The following is a 25,412-nucleotide window of genomic DNA, read 5'->3' as shown; positions in this document are numbered from 1 at the left end:
TGATAAAACCCAACACCAAGAATAGACATTTGAAAGGCAATTTAAAATAAATAAAGAATAGTGAACAACAGGCTGAATAAGTGTACGTTATATGACGCATAAATAACCAACTGAGAATGTGCCTGGTATGTTAACGTAACATATTATGGTAAGAGTCATTCAGGGTGCGCAATACAACGTAAACCGTTGGCCAACCAAAAAGTAACCACAGAACACTATACCCAACATTCGCCAGGAGATGGCAACAAACAACTTAGGTCACTCTATTACAGGCAGCGTCTAAGAAATGTAATTTGCAGGAAAGGAGCGAGTTTAGGGTTGAATTGTCCATCCTCGTTCTATTCTGTCACTCGTCGTCGCCATGACTGTCTCTTCTTCGTCTCCTTCTTGTTGTGTGTGCAGTTGTGCACTCGCCAAAAGCCGTAGATGTTATAACGTGACTGGGCCGGCACGCTGTTTATATGAAGGAAAAAAGGGGTGTGACGACATGCTGTCCTCACTCAGGTCCGCACGGACCTGGAGGGGGCGTGCCTTAAGTCCGGCTGGAAATCGGGAGAAATTTGGGAGAATTTTTGTCCCGGGAGATTTTCGGGAGAGGCACTGAAATTCGAGTCTCCTGGAAAATTCGGGAGGGTTGGCAAGTATGCTAAACGCCATTTTTTTCCCTACACTTTGAACCCTGCGGCTTATAAAATGGTGCAGCTAATTTTTCTGATTTGTTTTTTTCTTTTTCTTTTGGCCCTAAAGTTTTTTGTTCAATAGTTTTTTATTTAACCAAAGCAGAGGACTGAAATGGTGTGTTATTGCTTTTGGACAAGTTGTACTTCCTCTTTTAATGCCTTGAACCCAAAGTAAAACCGTCAACAGCGTTTCTACTCGTATGGATTCTTCATTCGTCACTCCAAGCAACGTTTGTGAGAGTTACAATATAACTAAAACTGTTTATACTCACTAAACTGTCCCATGTGTCATGTCTGTAGGAGTGTTTTCATGCATATTTGTGCGTGCTATCGTAATGTAATGAAGCTGGCGTCGTTAGCATTAGCTTTTATGCTAACACGCGTCTTTTTGTATTGTTTCAAAAGATGGATTTGCAAAATTACTTACCGTGTCTTCCGGACCATAGGGCGCACCGGATTGTAAGGCGCACTGCCGATGAATGGACTATTTTCGATCTTTTTTCATATATAGTGAGCATTAAAGGAGTCATATTATTATTATTTTTTCTAAATGTAAAAGACTTCCTTGTGGTCTACATAACATGTAATGGTGGTCCTTTGGTCAAAATGTTGCATAGATGATGTTTTACAGATCATCTTCAAGTCGCTTTCTGACAGTTTCTTCAGGATGCGCCGTTTTGTGGGCGGTCTTATTTACGTGCCTCCACTTGGACAGCGTCTTCTCCCCGTCATCTTTGTTGTAGCGGTGTAGCGTGCAAGGACTGGGGTGGAAGAAGTGTCAAAAGATGGAGCTAACTGTTTTAATGACATTCAGACTTTACTTCAATCAATAACGGAGCAGCATCTCCTCATCTGCCCGAAATGTGTCCCGTGAAATATCATCTGACCGGAACTCTCTAATAACTAAAGTTCCTTGGGTGAATAATGTAAACTCACTACACCGGTATGTTTTAGTGCTTTCATGGTGAGTTTACTGACATATATAAGTAAGAACTTTACACTACTTTATATTAGAAATGGCAACAGCGGAGGATGAGCGAAGTTGGTAGAGTGGCTGTGCCAGCAATCGGAGTGTTGCTGGTTACTGGGGTTCAATTCCCACCTTCTACCTTCCTAGTCACGTCCGTTGTGTCCTTGGGCAAGACACTTCAATCAATCAATCAATGTTTATTTATATAGCCCTAAATCACAAGTGTCTCAAAGGGCTGTACAAGCCACAACGACATCCTCGGTACAGAGCCCACATACGGGCAAGGAAAACTCACCCCAGTGGGACGTCAATGTGAATGACTATGAGAAACCTTGGAGAGGACCGCATATGTGGGTAACCCCCCCCCCCCCCCCCCCCTCTAGGGGAGACCGAAAGCAATGGATGTCGAGTGGGTCTGACATAATATTGTGAAAGTCCAACACATCAGCGAAAGTCCAGTCCATGGTGGGGCAAGCAGGAACCATCCCGAGCGGAGACGGGTCAGCAGCGTAGAGATGTCCCCATCTGATGAACAGGCTAGCGGTCCACCCCGGGTTTGGAGCAGAGTAGAAAAGAAAAGAAAAGAAACGGCAGATCAACTGGTCTAAACAGGGAGTCTATTTAAAGGCTAGAGTATACAAATGAGTTTTAAGATGAGACTTAAATGCTTCTACTGAGGTAGCATCTCTAACTTTTACCGGGAGGGCATTCCATAGTATTGGAGCCCGAATAGAAAACGCTCTATAGCCCGCAGACTTTTTTTGGGCTCTGGGAATCACTAATAAGCCGGAGTTCTTTGAACGCAGATTTCTTGCCGGGACATATGGTACAATACAATCGGCAAGATAGGATGGAGCTAAACCGTGTAGTATTTTATACGTAAGTAGTAAAACCTTAAAGTCGCATCTTAGGTGCACAGGAAGCCAGTGCAAGTGAGCCAGTATAGGCGTAATATGATCAAACTTTCTTGTTTTTGTCAAAAGTCTAGCAGCCGCATTTTGTACCATCTGTAATCTTTTAATGATAGACATAGGGAGGCCCGAAAATAAAACGTTACAGTAATCGAGACGAGATGTAACGAACGCATGGATAATGATCTCAGCATCGCTAGTGGACAAAATGGGACGAATTTTAGCGATATTACGGAGATGAAAGAAGGCCGTTTTAGTAACACTCTTAATGTGCGACTCAAACGAGAGAGTTGGGTCGAAGATAATACCTAGATTCTTTACAGAGTCACCTTGTTTAATTGTTTGGTTGTCAAATGTTAAGGTGGTATTTTTAAATAGATGTCGGTGTTGAGCAGGACCGATAATCATCATTTCCGTTTTCTTAGCGTTGAGTTGCAAAAAGTTAGCGGACATCCATTGTTTAATTTCATTAAGACACGCCTCCAGCTGACTACAATCCGGCGTGTTGGTCAGCTTTAGGGGCATGTAGAGTTGGGTGTCATCAGCAGAACAGTGAAAGCTAACACCGTATTTGCGTATGATGTCACCTAGCGGCAGCATGTAAATACTAAAGAGTGCAGGGCCAAGAACCGAACCCTGGGGAACTCCGCACGTTACCTTAACATAGTCCGAGGTCACATTGTTATGGGAGACGCACTGCATCCTGTCAGTAAGATAAGAGTTAAACCAAGACAAGGCTAAGTCTGTCATCCCAATACGCGTTTTGATACGCTCTAATAAAATATTATGATCAACAGTATCGAAAGCGGCGCTAAGATCAAGAAGCAGCAACATAGATGAAGCATCAGAATCCATCGTCAGCAATAGATCATTAGTCATTTTTGCGAGGGCTGTCTCCGTAGAGTGATTTGCCCTGAAACCGGATTGAAAAGGTTCACAGAGATTGTTAGTCACTAAGTGTTCATTTAGCTGCTGTGCTACAATTTTTTCGAGGATTTTCGAGATAAACGGAAGGTGGGACACCGGCCGGTAGTTTACCAGGAGATCAGGATCGAGGTTAGGTCTTTTGAGTAGAGGATGAATAACCGCTTTTTTGAATGCTAGGAGAACAGTGCCAGAGGAAAGTGATGAGTTTATAATATTTAATACTGATGGACCTAATAATACAAAAAGCTCCTTGATAAGTTTCCCAGGAATTGGGTCAAGTAAACATGTTGTTTGTTTTGTCCCATTTACACATTTTGACAATTCCTCCAATGTTATTTCATCAAAGAGAGAGAAACTATTTTGGAGGGCAGTGTCCGTTGTATATACAGTCGTATTTGTGTTAATAGAACCCAGTTGTAGCTGAGATGCATTGTCTTTAATCTCTTTTCTAATGACTTCAATTTTCTTATTAAAGAAATTCATAAAGTCATCTGCTGAGTGGGTGGAGCTACTGGGAGGAGTCCCTTGTTGGGTTAGCGATGCTACTGTACTAAACAGAAATTTAGGATCATTTTTGTTGAGGTGGATGAGATTTGAGTAATATTTAGCTTTAGCTGAGGTAAGCATGCGTTTATAAGTTATTAAACTATCACACCATGCTTGATGGAAAACCTCAAGTTTAGTCGCACGCCATTTGCGTTCCAGCTTTCTACATGATAATTTCTGGGCTTTAGTTTCTTCTGTAAACCATGGGGTACGCCTTTTAGGGGCCCTTTTTAGCTTTAGCGGTGGTACAATATCAATGGTGTCGCGCAGGGCGTCATTAAAGTTGTTAGTGAGGTTATCAATAGAGCCCACATAATTTGGGAATGGTGCCATTACCGAAGGCAGTAGGTCAGTAAGAGTCGTCGTTGTGGCAGCATTAATGTTGCGGGTGCTATAGTAGTTATTATTATTATTATTAGTTTGTTGACAATGAGTCAGAACTTCGATTTTTATAAGGTAATGGTCGGACATTACTTTAGTGTACGGGAGTATCGTAACTTTAGAGGTGGTGACACCCCTGACAAGCACTAGATCTATCGTATTACCGTTGCGATGCGTGGGTTCATTTATTATTTGTGTAAGACCACAGCTATCAATTATAGTCTGGAGCGCCACGCATGGAGGGTCCGATGGGGTATTCATATGGATATTAATGTCCCCCATTATGATTATATTGTCGGCGTGCGTCACTAGATCGGCAACAAACTCTGAGAATTCACTGATGAAGTCCGAATAGGGCCCAGGGGGGCGGTAGATAACAGCCAGGTGGAGAGGCAGCGGTGTGACAAACCTCAAAGTGAGTACCTCAAATGAGTTATATTTATTATTTAGGTTAGGTGTAAGATTATAGTTTTCATTGTATATTAGTGCGACATCCCCTCCCCTTTTAAGAGGATGGGCAACATATGTATTGGTATAGCCAGGAGGAAATGCTTCATTTAGCGCAAAAAAATCGTCTGGTTTGAGCCAGGTCTCGGCGAGACCAACGACGTCAAGTTTGTTGTCTCTAATGACTTCATTAACTAATAACGTTTTTTAAGATAATGATCTTATGTTTAAAAAGCCCATATCATAGGTAGTGGGCTGTTTTGAGGATTGTTTGTTGAAATTATCCGAAGTAGCAATATTAATAATGTTGCGTTTATTATGCGTATTGCACTTTAAATAGTTTCGACCATATCTAGGAATTGATACGACGGGGATATTCAGATTGTTTGCTTGATGTTGCGATAAACTGAACGCATCATAGTTAGCTACCTCAGTACAATGTATGTCTGCCTCTGACACGGTCACAAAAGAAAAAATATTATGTGAGTTGTGTTTTATTCTAAGAGAATTGCTATGTGTGCAGGGATTATCCAGCCTGACGCCGGCTAGTTCTAGTTTAAATGGCTTCTTACCCGGAGACTCCACGTTTCTTTGGTTAGCTTTTCTCTTTGTTGTTAGCCCAGCTCGGCATCCCCGCTTCTGCTTCCGCTCGCACCGCCTATGTCGTCTCCATTGGCGGTCACCGCTAGCACTTGACTCCGCTGCTACAAAGGCCGCTCGATGTAGCCCACAAAGTATTCCCATGCTAGCGAGGAGGTCCACCGTACATGCATCTTTCAGTCTATAACGACCCGATCCATCCACATCCAGAATTGTCTGTCGGTCATATGTGATCACAGAGTGTTCACACTTTGAGCCAGCCATGAAATTGACAGAAATGACGGGTGTTTTTTGCCAAATCGCTCTACACTCCCAAGAGCATTAGTGAGCCGCAGCATTCTCATGCGCCGCCTTTTTGTCACTTCACCCTTTGCCTCTGATGGCTGCTGGTTAGCGCCTTGCATGGCAGCTCCCGCCATCAGTGTGTGAATGTGTGTGTGAATGGGTAAATGTGGAAATACTGTCAAAGCGCTTTGAGTACCTTGAAGGTAGAAAGGCGCTATACAAGTACAACCCATTTATCATTTATTATGAATGTCCCATAACAAGAAGATAGAGAAAAAGAAGACGCTTATCGACTACAGTCTACAGAGACGGACACACACTCATTTTTAGGACTTATGCAGATCCCAAATACAGATCAGCTGGTACCAGAAGATAAGACAAGTTGGTTTTGCATAATGTTGTGAAACAAAACGCCAGATAATATGTCTTACCTTATACACACACCATAATAATACTCCTATGTTGAATCTTAGTACAAATCATCAAGCGGTGCGGCTTCATAGCTTACCAAAGTCCTACTAAAATATTTTGATAGATTTTTGAGCGCCGTGTGTAATGTTCTAAATTTTCAATGGAACATATAAAATGTTGGTGTTGTTTACTTGAGTCATATTGCAGTCTACACGTATCTCTTATGTGTGACTGCCATCTACTGGTCACACTTATCATCACACCATGTACCAAATAAAATAGCTTGAAGGTCAGTAAGCACAATCACTGGGTTATAAGGCGCACTGTCGAGTTTTGAGAAAATGAAAGGATTTTAAGAGTGCCTTATAGTCCGACAAAATACTGTACACCTAAAACTTGAGCATATTTATATAATTGTGTGTTTGTTAGACAGTCGTCAATATAGTGACTATATCCAAGTACAGTGCATCAATATATAGTAGTAATTACACACCCTCTTGTAAGGTGTTTATGTTCATAAGACGTAAATAGAAATGAGATAGCTGCCTGACATGAATACATTTATTCATGTGGTTCCGATCAGTGAACATTAGATTCTGTCCATGAGGTATCATAGATTCCCCATCAAAACAAAAATGCTTGTTGTATAATATATATATTCTTAATTAGCTTCCTAGTCTGACTGGAACAAGCATGCACTTGGCTGACTTTGTTCCTGAGCCTTTGATTTGAGAGGCAGTTTCCATGTTATGGATTGAAGTATGGATTTGCTTGAACTGCCAGTCAGAGACTCGCTTTTAATTAACTCTCCAGAAACACTTTGGCCCTAACAGGCGTCATTAATCCCCACAAACAATAGATGTGCAGATAGTCTCTACTTCAAAAGCCCAATGGTTACTTTGACTCTCTCTGACCCTTTTTGTAGAGAAAGTGTTGTATTTTGGACATAACGTCTACTTACTGACGACACTTAAAATGTAATTAAACTTTAACATTATTGCTTGAAGTACATTCCCTTACACGCTATTTACGTATACAGCTTTAGAACCAATGAGTATTTTGTCATCTTTATGTTGTGGTTAGGGAGACTTCCTGGCGAGTAAAAGAGACGCAGGATTGACTTCAATGGTTGTGTTTAGGAAGTATCCATGCTGGGATTGCACTCTCTATTGTGCTCATTTAAGAGACACAAGCTAAGTAGGTCCGCTTTGCGTGTGCTATCAAGTTTGTACGTGTTTTAATGCACGCAAACCCTTAAACAGCGTGTGCAAATTATGACATTCTCTGTACTTTAATTTGTGTGTGATTAGGGTTGTACCGTATACCAGTACTAGTATACAGAAGTTTGTATTACTTTAATTTGTGTGTGATTAGGGTTGTACGGTATACCTCCTGATGGCGGCGGATGCCGGCTCCCCCTCCCTGTTAATCCTACTGGACCTTACAGCTGCATTTGACACTGTCGACCACAACATCCTAATCAGTCGCCTTCAATCCACCATCGGTCTCAACAATACAGCACTACAGTGGTTCAAGTCCTACATCTCCGGTCGGTCAGAATATGTCTCCCTGGGAGGTTCACATTCGCGCACCCTGCCTGTCACCTGCGGTGTACCCCAGGGATCTGTCCTCGGCCCCACCCTGTTCACCTTGTATCTACTACCCCTTGGCCGTATCATCAGCAGGCATGGAATTTCCTTCCATTGCTATGCTGATGATACACAGCTCTACCTGCAAACAATGCAAACCTCACCCTCATTTCCAACGCCCCTCTCCATTCTCACCACCTGCCTGGAGGAGATAAAGGCATGGATGAGCATCAACTTCCTGCAGCTCAATAGCTCAAAAACAGTGGTCATGAAAATAGGCACCCCACACCAGATCAACACATGCCCCATAACTAGCATCACCTTCTCTGGACAGGACCTGCCACTCTCCCCAGTTGTGACCAACCTGGGAGTGAAAATGGACCCCCACCTGAACTTTGAAGCCCACATCAACTATCTGCGCAAAACCTCTTTCTTTCACCTCCGCAACATCTCAAGACTCCGCCCCTCACTCACCCCAGCCGACACTGAAAGACTCGTCCATGCCTTCATCTCCTCCAGGCTTGATTACTGCAACGCACTCCTCGTCAGGGTCCCCAAAAAGAGCATCAAAAAGCTCCAGTACATTCAAAACAGCGCAGCGAGGATCCTGACGAGAGTGCGCAAGCGTGATCATATCACACCTATCCTCAAATCACTCCACTGGCTCCCTATTGCATCCCGGACCCAATTTAAGATCAACCTGCTCACTCACCAATGCATCTACGGCAACGCCCCCTCCTACCTCAAGGACCTAGTTTCCCCTCAACCCCCTACCCGCAGCCTCCGCTCCTCAAACACTAACCTCCTCAAACCCATCAGGACAAAGTTACAATCTATGGGCCGCCGGGCTTTCTGCTCGACCGCTCCCGAACTTTGGAACGCTCTCCCCGACCATCTTAGAGCACCACAGTCGGTCGACCATTTTAAGAAGGGACTAAAAACCCACCTTTTTAGCACAGCTTTTATCTAATTTCTCTGCCTTCTTGTTTTTAAATGCACTGCTTGCTTATCTGTTTTTTTATCCAGTGCTTTCAGGCTCTTATTTCTACTTTATCTATGTTTCTGTTTTATCTAGTGTGTGTCATGATTCATTTCTATTTTAATTTTTTATTATATATTCTTACTTTCTATTTTTATTTTTAATACTTTGTAGCACTTTGAGATTTTAACAAATGTAAAGTGCGTAACAAATGCAATTCATTATTATTATTATTATTATTATTATTATTATTATATTACTTTAATTTGTGTGTGATTAGGGTTGTACGGTATACTGGTACTACTACACAGATGTTTGTATTACTTTATTTTGTGTGTGATTAGGGTTGTACGGTATACCGGTACTAGTATACAGATGTTTGTATTACTTTATTTTGTGTGTGATTAGGGTTGTACGGTATACCAGTACTAGTATACAAAAGTTTATATTACTTTAATTTGTGTGTGATTAGGGTTGTACGGTATACAGGTACTAGTATATAGACGTTTGTATTACTTTAATTTGTGTGTGATTAGGGTTGTACGGTATACCGGTACTAGTATACAGAAGTTTGTATTACTTTAATTTGTGTGTGATTAGGGTTGTACGGTATACCGGTACTAGTATACAGAAGTTTGTATTACTTTAATTTGTGTGTGATTAGGGTTGTACGGTATACCAGTACTAGTATACAGAAGTTTGTATTACTTTAATTTGTGTGTTATTAGGGTTGTACGGTATACCGATACTAGTATACAAAAGTTTGTATTACTTTAATTTGTGTGTGATTAGGGTTGTACGGTATACCAGTACTAGTATACAGAAGTTTGTATTACTTTATTTTGTGTGTGATTAGGGTTGTACGGTATACCGGTATTAGTATACAGAAGTTTGTATTACTTTAATTTGTGTGTGATTAGGGTTGTACGGTATACCGGTATTAATATACAGAAGTTTGTATTACTTTAATTTGTGTGTGATTACGGTTGTACGGTATACCGGTACTAGTATACAGAAGTTTGTATTACTTTAATTTGTGTGTGATTAGGGTTGTACGGTATACCAGTACTAGTATACAGAAGTTTGTATTACTTTAATTTGTGTGTGATTAGGGTTGTACAGTATACCGGTACTAGTACACAGATGTTTGTATTACTTTATTTTGTGTGTGATTAGGGTTGTACGGTATACCGGTACTAGTATACAGAAGTTTTTATTATTTTAATTTGTGTGTGATTAGGGTTGTATGGTATACAGGTACTAGTATACAGAAGTTTGTATTACTTTAATTTGTGTGTGATTAGGGTTGTACGGTATACCGGTACTTGTATACAGAAGTTTGTATTACTTTAATTTGTGTGTGATTAGGGTTGTACGGTATACCGGTATTAATATACAGAAGTTTGTATTACTTTAATTTGTGTGTGATTACGGTTGTACGGTATACCGGTACTAGTATACAGAAGTTTGTATTACTTTAATTTGTGTGTGATTAGGGTTGTACGGTATACCAGTACCAGTATACAGAAGTTTGTATTACTTTAATTTGTGTGTGATTAGGGTTGTACGGTATACCAGTACTAGTATACAGAAGTTTGTATTACTTTAATTTGTGTGTGATTAGGGTTGTACAGTATACCGGTACTAGTACACAGATGTTTGTATTACTTTATTTTGTGTGTGATTAGGGTTGTACGGTATACCGGTATTAATATACAGAAGTTTGTATTACTTTAATTTGTGTGTGATTAGGGTTGTACGGTATACCGGTATTAATATACAGAAGTTTGTATTACTTTAACTTGTGTGTGATTACGGTTGTACGGTATACCGGTACTAGTATACAGAAGTTTGTATTACTTTAATTTGTGTGTGATTAGGGTTGTACGGTATACCAGTACTAGTATACAGAAGTTTGTATTACTTTAATTTGTGTGTGATTAGGGTTGTACAGTATACCGGTACTAGTATACAGAAGTTTGTATTACTTTAATTTGTGTGTGATTAGGGTTGTACGGTATACCGGTATTAATATACAGAAGTTTGTATTACTTTAATTTGTGTGTGATTAGGGTTGTACGGTATACCGGTATTAATATACAGAAGTTTGTATTACTTTAATTTGTGTGTGATTACGGTTGTACGGTATACCGGTACTAGTATACAGAAGTTTGTATTACTTTAATTTGTGTGTGATTAGGGTTGTACGGTATACCAGTACTAGTATACAGAAGTTTGTATTACTTTAATTTGTGTGTGATTAGGGTTGTACAGTATACCGGTACTAGTATACAGAAGTTTGTATTACTTTAATTTGTGTGTGATTAGGGTTGTACAGTATACCGGTACTAGTACACAGATGTTTGTATTACTTTATTTTGTGTGTGATTAGGGTTGTACGGTATACCGGTACTAGTATACAGAAGTTGGTATTATTTTAATTTGTGTGTGATTAGGGTTGTATGGTATACAGGTACTAGTACACAGATGTTTGTATTACTTTATTTTGTGTGTGATTAGAGTTGTACGGTATACCGGTACTAGTATGCATAAGTTTGTATTACTTTGTGTGTGATACCCTTGCTCCTGATGGCTGCTGGTTAGCGCCTTGCATGGCAGCTCCCGCCATCAGTGTGTGAAAGTGTGTGTGAATGGGTGAATGTGGAAATACTGTCAAAGCACTTTGAGTACCTTGAAGGTAGAAAAGCGCTATACAAGTATAACCCATGTATCATTTATATACCGGTATTAGGATACAGAAGTTTGTATTACTTTAATTTGTGTGTGATTAGGGTTATACGGTATACCGGTACTAGTATACAAAAGTTTGTTTTACCTTAATTTGTGTGTGATTAGGGTTGTACGGTATACCAGTATTAGTATATAGAAGTTTTTATTACTTTAATTTGTGTGTGATTAGGGTTGTACGGTATACCAGTATTAGTATATAGAAGTTTTTATTACTTTAATTTGTGTGTGATTAGGGTTGTACGGTATACCAAAACTAGTATACAGAAGTTTGAATTACTTTAATTTGTTTCCACATAAAGAAAACTCTCATTTATCAGGTGTGCTATTCAGACAGATAGGGGAAACATATTTGTCATATTCATGAAGACAGAAACACTAAATGGATGGCGCTCCTTATTTTGCTGACTAAGAGACACAATCCCCTTGTGCACACGTTTAGTAGATCAGCTTTGCGTGTGCTATCAAGTTTGCACACGCTAACCTTTCGTCGATCACGCCCCAAGTCTCTTAACTTGTGACCACTGTTTGCTCTCACTTCCTTCTCTATGGTCTATAACCAATTTGGATGAACGTCCCACATCATTGAAGAAGTCATGGGAAGCTCCTGGGAGGAATGAGAATGGTGCCTCTTCACCACAAAATGACTTCCATGTGCTCACTCCTGGGGTTGAAACAGAAGCAGATTACTCAACCTGGCTGCCACCATATTGGAAACAAAGCAACCAAGCGCTCTGGGCAGTTCTCCAGCAGCACTTAACTGGTTTCCCCAGCAACATGGCTGTAATTGATTTCCTCTCTAATTGCTGTACTTTAAAGAGATTTGGGCCGAGCATCATTGTGTTGAAGACACTCTTAATAGCGCCGATCACCGTAGGCCTCGGTGAGCCGTTTGTGGTAGGTGCAGTGAAGGCATCACGGGGTTCATCCAGGTGGTTTTTGATAAGCAATGTTATTTGAAATCCTATCTTCTGTTATCCGTCGGCTGTCTCGGACGCCATCTTGATTGATGTCGATGTATTATACGTTATCTCCTCTGCACAAAGGTCACAATGTGTGTACCAGCCCCTAATCAATAGCTCATCTTCCGCCTCAGAATAGTCACAGCTGGAATGAGAAGACAATGACATTGTATATATTATGACAGATCTGCTTTCCATGACTATCGCAGGGTCTGATGGTTTCACGCAACAACTTGAGCACACCATGGTAACTCTTTGAAAATAACCCTTTCCCAATCGGCCCCACGTTTGTCACAGTTTTAGTCATTTCTCATCAGCTTTTTCACGCAGACACCAAATGAAATGCAAGTGATGAAGTCATCATTTGGTGCAACACTCTTATACAGGTTCTGGTACAGCTCTGATGCCATCATAAACGCCCTAAAACTGCCGAGCAGGGACGTATACCGAGTAGGGTTGTCCCGGTACCGGTACCAACATGTATTTCAAAACCTTTCTAATTAAAGGGGACCACAAAAAATTTCATTATGTCTTTATTTTAACCAAACAGTACATTAAACATATGTTTATTATTGCAATTTAGTCCTTAAATAAAATAGTGAACATACAAGACAACTTGTCTTTTAGTAGTAAGTAAACAAACAAAGGCTCCTAATTAGTCTGCTGATGTATGCAGTAACATATTGTGTCATTTATCATTATATTATTTTGTCAACATTATGAGGGACAAACTGTAAAAAAAATGTTTTCATCTACTTGTTCCTATACTGTTCATATCTGCTTATTTTCTGTTTTAACATGTTCTATCTACACTTCTGTTAAAATGTAATAATCACTTATTCTTCTCTTGTTTGATACTTTACATTAGTTTTGGATGATACCATACATTTAGGTATCGATCTGACACCAAGTAGTTCCAGGATCATACATTGGTCATATTCAAAGTCCTCATGTGTCCGGGGACATGTTTACTGAGTTTATAAACATAATAGGATTTTTTTTTTAAAGCAAAAAAGATTTTGTGACAATAAAAAATATTGATTTAATCATAGTAGTATCAACCAGATAAACTCTTGTACTTGGTATCATTACAGTGGATGTTAGGTGTAGATCCACCCATGGCGTTTGTTTACATTGTGACGCCGTTGAGCTATTGTATCCTCTTACAGTGTTTAGTGAAGCATGTTTAGCTATTCCTCGTCCTCCAGTGATAAACATATCTTGTAAGAAACTTACTTTGTTGCCATGGAGACAAGGATTAGTGATTTAGAAGTAGCTAAAACACTGCTGACTGCGGATGGATGTTAGCCGCTAACTAGCTAGCCATGTCTTAAAGCACCTCTTCCTGAGGGTGTTTCAGTGTTATAACTTCACCTTTATCTTTAGTTTTTACACCAAAATATGTTCATTCTCCCTTTTCTGTCTACACACTGTGTCTGCTTGTAAGTACTCTGTGTGTGTGCGCTGCCATACATGCTCCTTTGCTCGTACAACCAGCATTGTCATGACGTGACGATGTGCCGTCATGCCCGTTAAAAAAAAAACCGGGGCAGAGGAACCGGTGTTTTTTAGAGGCGGTATAGTACCGAATATGATTCATTAGTATCGCAGTACTTTACTAGTACCGATATACCGTACAACTCTAATACCGAGTACTGGTATTTTGTTGGTACCAGTTCCTAATTTAGTCGGTCCAAGAGGATTAATGACACGATTATCAGTACTTCTTTTATCCAGCTGACGCCACGATGGAAAAGCCAATCGGAATCAACCTTTTCCGGTTACATTGTACGCGGAAATACATTTCATATATCATATATCAAAAATTATATTTAGACGTCATCGGAATCGCAGAAGGAATCACCCATCCATTCCATTTCACAGATGAGAGTATTTGGCAAGCGGCGTTTTGTCCTACTAATTTTGTCGGTCGTTGAACTCGCCGTAGTTTGTTTACATGTACAACTTTCCGACGCTGCCACAGAAAGACGTGTTTTATTCCACTTCCTCTTTGTCTCATTTTGTCCACCAAGCGTTTTATGCTGTGTGTGAATGCACAAAGGTAAGCTTTGTTGATGTTATATTTGGCATATTTGGTCAGGGCATGACTGCAATCTAATGGCCACAATATATGTCAGACCTTTTAAAAATGTACACCCGCACAAGGTCTCTGGGGTCAGCTGATCAGTTCCTTCTTGTCGTCCCAAAAACCCGTTTAAAATTCAGAGGTGATCGTGCATTTTCTGCTGTGGCTCCAAAACTTTGGGTTTGGAACAATATCCCTCTTGTTATTCAGACGGCTCTCTCTTTAATGACTTTTAAATCATGTTTTAAAACATATATTTACTCTTTGGTTTTTAAACCAACATGAGAGTTGTGTGATTTTTAGTCTATTTTATTTTCTCTGATGTATATTATGGATTTATTATTTTTAAAGTTAAATGTTTTATATTACTGACTCTTCTCGTATGTACAGTATGTCTTAACTTCTGTGCAGCACTTTGTGAAACTTCTATTGTTTTTTGAAATGTGCTATATAAATAAAGTGGATTGGATTGGATTGGATTGGATGCTAGCATGCTATTTAGGATAGCTGTATGTACATATTGCATCATTAGTCCTCGTTTGTAGCTATATTTGAGCTCTTTTAATTTCCTTTACTTATGTCCTCTGTGTATTTAATTTATATTTGCATGTCTCATGACACATTATAGTATGTATTATTGACTGCATTTTTGATAGTTGTTTGACGGCCATATTGTTACAGACCACAGCAAACGTTATTGTTTTGTTCCAGACCACAGCAAACGTTACCCAACTTGCAAAAAGTGTAATAAATCCATTAGAAAAAGAAGTTTCCTTTAACTCGGACACACACATCTATACCTTTGGCCATTCTGAGACAGTCATTTTCGGGAGTTATCTCACCTCCTGAGAAGTTTTACTAATATTTTCCAATGTTGTAAAACGTGATATTACATTTCAACATCATGTGTTGTCTTCATTGCAACACTTATATAAGACTTTTAAAGTCATTTTGATAGTAGGCTAATATAGCTAATATAGACACTTACATCATGTGTTGTCTTCATTATAACACTTATATAAGACTTTTAAAGTAATTTTGATAGTAGGTTAATATAGCTAATATAGACACTTACATCATGTGTTGTCTTCATTACAACACTTACATAAGACTTTTAAAGTCATTTTGATAGTATGCTAACATAGCTAATATAGACACTTACATTATGTGTTGTCTTTATTATAACACTTATATAAAACTTTTAAAGTCATTTTGATAGTATGCTAACATAGCTAATATAGACACTTACATTATGTGTTGTCTTTATTATAACACTTATATAAGACTTTTAAAGTCATTTTGATAGTAGGCTAATATAGCTAAAAAAAGACACATCATGTGTTGTCTTCATTACAACACTTACATAAGACTTTTAAAGTCATTTTGATAGTATGCTAACATAGCTAATATAGACACTTACATTATGTGTTGTCTTTATTATAACACTTATATAAGACGTTTTAAGTCATTTTGATAGTAGGCTAATATAGCTAATATAGACACTTACATTATGTGTTGTCTTCATTATAACACTTATATAAGACTTTTAAAGTCATTTTGATAGTAGGCTAACATAGCTAATATAGACACTTACATTATGTGTTGTCTTTATTATAACACTTATATAAGACTTTTAAAGTCATTTTGATAGTAGGCTAATATAGCTAAAAAAGACACATCATGTGTTGTCTTCATTACAACACTTACATAAGACTTTTAAAGTCATTTTGATAGTATGCTAACATAGCTAATATAGACACTTACATCATGTGTTGTCTTTATTATAACACTTATATAAGACGTTTTAAGTCATTTTGATAGTAGGCTAATATAGCTAATATAGACACTTACATTATGTGTTGTCTTCATTATAACACTTATATAAGACTTTTAAAGTCATTTTGATAGTAGGCTAATATAGCTAATATAGACACTTACATCATGCGTTGTCTTCATTACAACACTTATATAAGACGTTTAAAGTAATTTTGATAGTAGGCTAATATAGCTAATATAGACACTTACATCACCATCTCAGTGGCCTAGTGGTTAGAGTGTCCGCCCTGAGATCGGTAGGTTGGAGTTCAAATCCCAGCCGAGTCATACCAAAGACTATAAAAATGGGACCCATAACCTCCCTGCTTGGCACTCAGCAACAAAGGGTTGGAGTTGGGGATTAAATCACCAAAATGATTCCCGGGCGCGGCGCCGCTGCTGCCCACTGCTCCCCAAGGGGATGGGACAAATGCAGAGGACACATTTCACCACATCTAGTGTGTGTGTGACAATCATTGGTACTTTAATCTTAATCTTAAAATGTGTTGTCTTCATTATAACACTTATATAAGGCCTTTAAGTTTTTTACAGCTCCAGACAGATATTTGTTTATGTATTGTTGGTCCATTATGGCTCTCTCAACATATTGTGTTTTGCCGACCCCTGGCTAAAGGGAGCGGCTCCACACTGTGTATGGAGACACATAATTAGCTGCTAAGCAGGGGGACTCAAACTAGATACAGTGTCAGCCAGAGGGGATCGGTGTTTGAGATTTACATAAAAGGCATTCAATGGCGATCACGTACTATTTCATGAAAATGGTCCTACACGGCACATCCCTAATTGTATGTGCTCTCTCCAGGTGCTAATGGACACATCATTGCATGTATATTCACCACTAAGTAGCAATACAGCAATTTTAGTATAGAAGTATTTGTTCTCATCACGTTTGCACAATCACTTGTTGCTAGGCAGAATTAGTGAGGTACTGTCGTGAGACATGTTTTCGCATACATAAACTCTTGGCAGGGAAAGGACAAAGTAGGACTTGAACAGACTACATCAAAGCCAGGTTCACCTTCTCTGTCATGTGTTCTGGGCCACATCAGGTGTCTCCAAAGAAACATTGACCTTGTCGCTCGCTCCGATCAAGCAGGCAAAGCTCTTTTATTGCCTTCCACTTCACAATCACATCCAACATTCATGACGCTCTTCCGGGTTCTTCTGCAAGGATGCCTTTGTTGCGGTGTCTTGTCTGACATGGAGTGATAGAACAAAGACCGCCTTAGTGAGGTCCGTCAGACGGATGGGTCAGCAGGTGGTCCCGTTAGTTGGCCCCATGCAGGGTGATGGGGAAATCATAAAAAGAAATTCAAGTGGCTTGAGGCTCGGATGATTGGTGATTCTGTGGATGCCAGAACCAAAGGTTGATTAACTTGGTCCAAACTGTTCAATCATTCCATCTATTGATAGTCTTGCTGCACATCTACAACTCATTTCCATAACTGTACTCACTTCATCTGCTGTGTATGAACCTGGAGTGCCAGCCATATAAGCCAAGAACTACTGTAGACCTTAATCCTATAAGTCCTTTTTAATGCCCAAGCATCAAGTCTTGGATTTGTCCTTCTTCAGTGTCACTTGTTAAAGACTTGATGCTTCACAGACCTGCTTCCAGTATGCACTTGTTCCACATGTTATCTTATAGCTTTTGTCCAAAATGGAATACATTCATTTTTGTCCTCAAACTTCTAGACAATACCCCGTAATGACAATGTGAAAGGTTTTTTTATTTTTTTTATTGCAAATTTATTGCAAACAAAAAACTACCCAAAAAAAAATCACATTTATTCACAGCGATAGAGCGGCTATGCCAGCAACTTGAGGGTTCCAGGTTTGATCCCTGCTTCGGCCATCCTTCTGCCTTCTGCTCCCAGTGCCACCCACACTGGTTTATTTATTTATTTATTTTTTATTTTTATGAATTTATTAATCAACAAAACAATACACAACAATACCACAATTTGATTGATTGATTGATTGATTGATTGATTGAGACTTTTATTAGTAGGTTGCACAGTGAAGTACATATTCCGTACAATTGACCACTAAATGGTAACACCCGAATAAGTTTTTCAACTTGTTTAAGTCGGGGTCCACTTAAATTGATTCATGATACAGATATATACTATCATATATACTATCATCATAATACAGTCATCACACAAGATAATCACATTGAATTATTTACATATTATTTACAATCAGGGGTGTGGAGGGAGGGGGGGGGGGGGGGTGGGGGGGGGGGTATGGACATCAAGTAGTGGACATAGAGAGAGAGAGAGAGAGAGAGAGAGAGAGAGAGAGAGAGAGAGAGAGAGAGAGAGAGAGAGAGAGAGAGATCAGAAGGCATAAGAAAAATAATCTGCATTTGATTGTTTACATTTGATTATTAGCAATCCGGGGAGGGTGTTAGTTTAGGGTTGTAGCTGCCTGGAGGTGAACTTTTATTGCGGTTTTGAAGGAGGATAGAGATGCCCTTTCTTTTATACCTGTTGGGAGCGCATTCCACATTGATGTGGCGTAGAAAGATAATGAGTTAAGACCTTTGTTAGTTCGGAATCTGGGTTTAACGTGGTTAGTGGAGCACCCCCTGGTGTTGTGGTTATGGCGGTCATTTACGTTAAGGAAGTAGTTTGACATGTACTTCGGTATCAGGGAGGTGTAGCGGATTTTATAGACTAGGCTCAGTGCAAGTTGTTTAACTCTGTCCTCCACCTTGAGCCAGCCCACTTTAGAGAAGTGGGTAGGAGTGAGGTGGGATCTGGGGTGGAGGTCTAGAAGTAACCTGACTAGCTTGTTCTGAGATGTTTGGAGTTTAAATTTGAGGGTTTTGGAGGTGCTAGGGTACCAGGAGGTGCATGCGTAATCGAAAAAGGGTTGAACGAGAGTTCCCGCCAGAATCCTCAAGGTGCTTTTGTTGACCAGAGAGGAAATTCTGTAGAGAAATCTCGTTCGTTGGTTAACCTTTTTGATTACCTTGGTTGCCATTTTATCACAGGAAAGGTTAGCCTCTAGAATGGAACCTAGGTAGGTGACCTCATCTTTCCTGGTGATGACCAACAATAATGCAAACCAATTCCAAAACCAAACCCGTCCCAGCAACATTAAGAACAACAATAAACAGAGCCATTGAGGACACACAAACATGACACGGAACAATCCAAATGTAGTGAAACAAAAATGAACGTTATCGACAACAGCATCAATATTAGTAACAATTTCAAAATAGCAGTGATTGAAAAAACCCTCATTGATATTATCATTAAAAACATTAATAAAAAATAATAAAAACTGGTTTGAATGTAACTTAACTTGGTGCTTTTCACAATGTAAAGCGCAATATAAATATAATTCACTTCACTGTCTAAATACTTTGTTGATGCGCCCTTGTGGCTAGAGTGTCCGACCTGTGATTGTTTGGTTGTGAGTTCAAACCCCGGCCGAGTCATACCAAATACTATAAAAATGGGACCCATTACCTCCCTGCTTGGCACTCAGCATCAAGTGTTGGAATTGGGGGTTAAATCACCAAAAATGATTCCCGGGCACGGCCACCGCTGCTGCTCACTGCTCCCCTCACCTCCCAGGGGGTGATCAAGGGTGATGGGTCGAATGCAGAGAATAATTTCGCCACATCTAGTGTGTGTGTGTGACAATAATCGGTACTTTAAGTTTAACTTTAACTTTGGCAGCAATTACAGCCTCAAGTCTTCTTGAATACGATGCCACAAACTTGGCACACCTATCTTTGGGCAGTGTGGACCATTCCCCTTTGCAGCACCTCTCAAGCTTTATCAGGTTGGATGGGAAGAGTTGGTGTTCATCCAGGATGTCTCTGTACAGTGCTACATTCATCTTTCCCTCTATCCTGACTAGTCTCTCAGTTCCTGAAGCTAAAAAAAACATCCCCACACCATGATGCTGCCACCACCATGCTTCACTGTAGGGATGGTATTGTCCTGGTGATATGCGGTGCCTGGCATTCACGCCAAAGACTTCAATCTTTGTCTCATCAGACCAGAGAATTTAGTTTCTCATGGTCTGAGAGTCTTTCAGGTGCATGTTGGCAAACTTTTTACTAAGAAATAGCTTCCATCTGGCCACTCTACCATACAGGCCTGATTGGTGGATTGCTGCAGAGATGGTTGTCCTTCTGGAAGGTTCTCTTCTCCACAGAGGAATGTTGTAGATCTGACAGAGTGACCATGGTCTTGGTCACCTCCCTGACTAGACTAAGATGAATGCAGCAATGTACAGAGACATCCTGGATGACAACCAACACTTCACATCCAACCTGATGGAGCTTGAGAGGTGCTGCAAAGAGGAATGGTTGCAACTGTCCAAAGATAGGTGTGCCAAGTTTGTGGCATCGTATTCAAGAAGACTTGAGACTAGGGATGTCTGATAATGGCTTTTTGCCGATATCCGATATTCCGATATTGTCCAACTCTTAATTACAGATACCGATATCAACCGATACCGATATACACAGTCGTGGAACTAACACATTATTATGCCTAATTTGGACAACCAGGTATGGTGAAGATAAGGTTGTTTTTTTTTTAATTTATAAAATAAAATAAGATAAATAAATTAAAAACATTTTCTTGAATAAAAAAGGAAGTAAAACAATATAAAACAGTTACATAGAAACTAGTAATTAATAAAAATGAGTAAAATTAACTGTTAAAGGTTAGTACTATTAGTGGACCAGCAGCATGCATAATCATGTGTGCTTACGGACTGTATCCCTTGCAGACTGTATTGATATATATTGATATTAATATTCTGGTTCCTACATTATATAACAGAAAGAAACAAGCCTTTTGTGTGAATGAGTGTAAATGGGGGAGGCAGGTGTTTTGGGTTAGTGTACTAATTTTAAGTGTATCTTGTGTTTTTTATGTTGATTCAATAAAAAAATTAAATAAAAAAAATAAAAACACGATACCGATAATAAAAAAAACGATACCGATAATTTCCGATATTACATTTTAAAGCATTTATCGACATCTCTACTTGAGACTGTGATTTCTGCCAGAGGTGCATCATTAAAGTATTGAGCAAAGGCTGTCATTACTTATGTACAAAATTTACAAATGAAAACTTGTCACATTGTCATTATGGGGTATTGTCTATAGAATTTTGAGGACAAAAATGATGAATGTATTCCATTGTGGAATAAGGCTGTAACAACAGAATGTGGAAAAAGTGAAACGCTGTGAATAATTTCCTGATGCACTGTGTGCAGTCGCCATCTTAAACTCAAAACACCTGAAAAATGCAACATTCACCTACAGATGTCGCTTGGTATTTGTTCCCAAAGGCAAACAGAAGTATGTCCTGTTTGTCATCCAGGAGACCCAGGAGAGATTTCCGAATCTGGGCCAGACGGAGGCCTGGGAGGATCTGGGTAGCGGGGCAAGCGAGGGCAGCGCCACAGATTGTGACGATGAGGACGGATGCCAAGCCTCAGGAGACGGTGCAGACAAGACCTGTAAGTCACGCGCACACGCACCACTATTTAACATCTCTGCACCCGAGTCTTTCAAAACTGAGTATACTAACATCAGATATGTTTTGCAAGAATGCATTTTCTTCTACCACATTCTTCCAAAAACACCCCCTGCGTGTCTCTCGGAAGTCGACACAACAAACCAGTTCTGCACACAAACACACAACACGCTGTGTTGTTGTTGTGTTGGCTTTTATAGAAGTTGTTTGATTGCCTGCAAAAGACTCAGTGGTGCCGTCCCAATAATAACAAGGTGATTACGGTTAATCCGCCAGGCTCCAACACGTTTGTGATTATGCACGCCAGTTGCAAGAATACACAACTGATTTATCATTTTGACTTGTTCCTCAGAGTTAAGTTAAGTTAAAGTACCAATGATTGTCACACACACACTAGGTGTGGCGAAATTATTCTTTGCATTTGACCCATCACCCTTGATCACCCCCTGGGAGGTGAGGGGAGCAGTGGGCAGCAGCGGTGGCCGCTCCCGGGAATCATTTTCGGTGATTCAACCCCCAATTCCAACCCTTAATGCTGAGTGCTAAGCAGGGAGGTAATGGGTCCCATTTTTATAGTCTTTGTTATGACTCGGCCGGGGTTTGAACTCACAACCTACCGATCTCAGGGCAGACACTCTAACCACTCTAACCGCAGAGGGAGCCCTCTGCATCATGGCTGTGAGGGCGCTTACTGTGGGCGTCCTGTGATAGTGTTTCTCCACCTGGCTCCTCTGTAGCCATGGTATATCGTTAAGATTGTATCGATTCCATTACCCATATCGACATTGGTATTCATCGGCACTCTATGTAATTTGTGGAAATAAAGATGTGAAAAATGCTTTTAATTAGGATTTCTACGTCTTGGATTCAAAATGACGTCACGACCGGCTCATTAAATATACGCGGTGGTCAAGCCAGCGTCTGTTCTCGATGGGTACTAGGCACCATTTAGACTTTCTCAATGAAAAACGCTGTTTTTGGCTGCACGGACCGTATAAATTTGCATAAAGAATAAACGTTTCGCCAGAGTTCCTCCAGAGGTAATCAAGGATGCCGGAAGAGTGCAAGATTTTATGAAAAAAGACGAAAAAAGTACTACGTACTCTCGCACGAGGGAGCAGAGCCGAAGAATGCACTAAGTTTGCAGTGACCACTCCGTTAATGTACTTTTAACGTTTAGTGTTTGCCATTTAACTATTATCCTGATATTTTTTGTATTTCTTAAGATACATTTTTGCTACGAGTATTTCGTAAAGCACCAACTCGGGGAGTTGAAATAAAAGAAATCAAATGTGAACAAAACATGAAAGAAGTTAAGCTTTTACCAAAGACAGCAATCATAAATGAATCTTTCAGCACATACACAATGTTGACATCTACAGTTATATTTTGATAAACAATCATAAATGAATCTTTCAGCACATACACAATGTTGACATCTATAGTTATATTTTGATAAACAATCATAAATGATTATTTCAGCACATACACAATGTTGACATCTATAGTTATATTTTGATAAACAATCATAAATGAATCTTTCAGCACATACACATTGTTGACATCTATAGTTATATTTTGATAAACAATCATAAATTAATCTTTCAGCACATACACAATGTTGACATCTATAGTTATATTTTGATAAACAATCATAAATGATTATTTCAGCACATACACAATGTTGACATCTATAGTTATATTTTCATAAACAATCATAAATGAATCTTTCAGCACATACACAATGTTGACATCTACAGTTATATTTTGATAAAGACGGGGAAAAACATGCATACTTGTTAACGGCGTGTGCAACAACAACAACAACAACAAACATGGCTGTAGACACAAAGTTAAATCATGCAACATTACCCGAGCAAAAACAATGCATATTTATTGGGGAGAGTCTTGATACCAATGGTTTTGACCCGGCCACACACAAATAAGATTAGACCTCCATGTTTTTCCAAGTTTTCATCTGTTTTGTGGTGTATAATGATGTCTGGAGCATAGGTTAGTTTGATATGTTTGGGAACTCCAGGGACGAATAATCCTTTATCACTCGACAAATCTTCTTTTTTTTCTTTTTTTTTTTCATAAAGTATAGGGATCTACCCCATTGCATAGTTGGATTTTTTGCTCATATCTGCGTTTTGCAGGTAGATATAGGCCTCTTGCTATACAACAGGAATCTTAGCTTGGTTGACCACCTCTGGTGTTCACTTCCGGGAAGAAGTCACTTGTCGGAATACAAGATATTAGCACAGGGGTGTCAAACTCATTTTAGATCGGGGGCCACATGGAGAAAAATCTACACCCGAGTGGGCCGGACTGGTAAAATCCCGGCACGATAACTTAAAAATAAAGACAACTTCAGATGGTATGGTTTTCTTTGTTTAAAAATAGAACAAGCACATTCTGAAATTGTAATAATCATAATGTTGTTGGGTTTTACACTTACATTTTGCGGTTAATAGTATTCTATCTTTATTTGTCGTTATTTATATTTTCTGAATAAATTATGTGATAATGTTCATCAGTCAACTCATTGGTGTTGATTTTCAATCTATCAAGATAAAAAATGTACATCAAAATCAAATTACAGGATGCTATTTATGTAGTTTGATCATTTTCCTCGACTGGTGCACTAACACCATGTGGTTTATTTTGTACATATATAGCATCATCTACAAAGATACAAATAATTGCTATTGCGACATCCAGTGGCCACATTTAGAACAGATGTTTCTTTCATTCAAAAATTTCAGGTTAATTTTTATACTTAGCAAAGTCATCCCGCGGGCCGGATAAAACCAGTCCGCGGGCCTGATCCGGCCCTCGGGCCGTACGTTTGACAACCCTGTATTAGCACAAGAGGTTGAACACATTATGTACTGTAACATGTCAGAGCAGGGAAGTCTTTAATCAACACCTGTTTTTTGTAAAGTCTTAAACAAGTCAAGTATGTGTGCATCGCCAGGTGAAATGCAGTTCTGTCATCTTCTTGTGAAGAGCACACACATCCATCACTTTGTTTCAATTCATTACAATTACACTCAGCTGGAAATAATGTTTATATATACGGCATACATGTGCTGAGATCAAACTTTTACATAACATAAATATTTCTTATAAATTAATTAGCATGCTATGGGTGTGCATTTTGTAACAATAAGAATTGTTATTTGTGTTTATGTTACACACGGACGTATTTAAGTGACGGACCGGAAGCTGAATTACTGAGTCTTGACAGCAAATGATGTATTTGTGTATTATTGATAAAAAAAGACTCAATGAGCAAGTATAATTTTCGATGGTCCAGTTTGTAATTAAGAGACAGAACTCACAAACACATTTAGGCCAGCAGCGATTGACACGCAAACGTGACGCGATGGAGCGACGTCGGGAGGAAACCAGAGACCTGTCAGTCACAGCGGATGCTATCTTGCTTCAAAGCAACTTTACGGATTGCTATATTACCTCAATTGTTCACTGTGGAGGACCCTTGCTTCCGGGTGGGTTCTTAGGACCACCCAA

General features: G+C 39.4%; 1 protein-coding gene across 8 annotated transcripts in view; it reads left to right on the top strand.

Annotated features, from left to right (window-relative positions):
• The window catches only part of LOC133630945 (glypican-5-like), a 385,962-nt gene that overhangs the window by 290,633 nt on the left and 69,917 nt on the right, over nt 1-25,412 (top strand). For all 8 annotated transcript variants that reach the window (XM_062022830.1, XM_062022827.1, XM_062022828.1 and 5 more), the window contains one exon: nt 21,720-21,858. In XM_062022830.1, the coding sequence (XP_061878814.1) occupies nt 21,720-21,858 (139 nt within the window). The remainder of the gene's footprint in view (nt 1-21,719; nt 21,859-25,412) is intronic.

This window comes from Entelurus aequoreus, linkage group LG16 (genome assembly GCF_033978785.1).
Source record: "Entelurus aequoreus isolate RoL-2023_Sb linkage group LG16, RoL_Eaeq_v1.1, whole genome shotgun sequence".
Lineage (NCBI taxonomy): Eukaryota > Metazoa > Chordata > Actinopteri > Syngnathiformes > Syngnathidae > Entelurus > Entelurus aequoreus.
The sequence above is the reverse complement of the archived record's forward strand: the minus strand, read 5'-3'. Positions and strand labels throughout refer to the sequence as shown.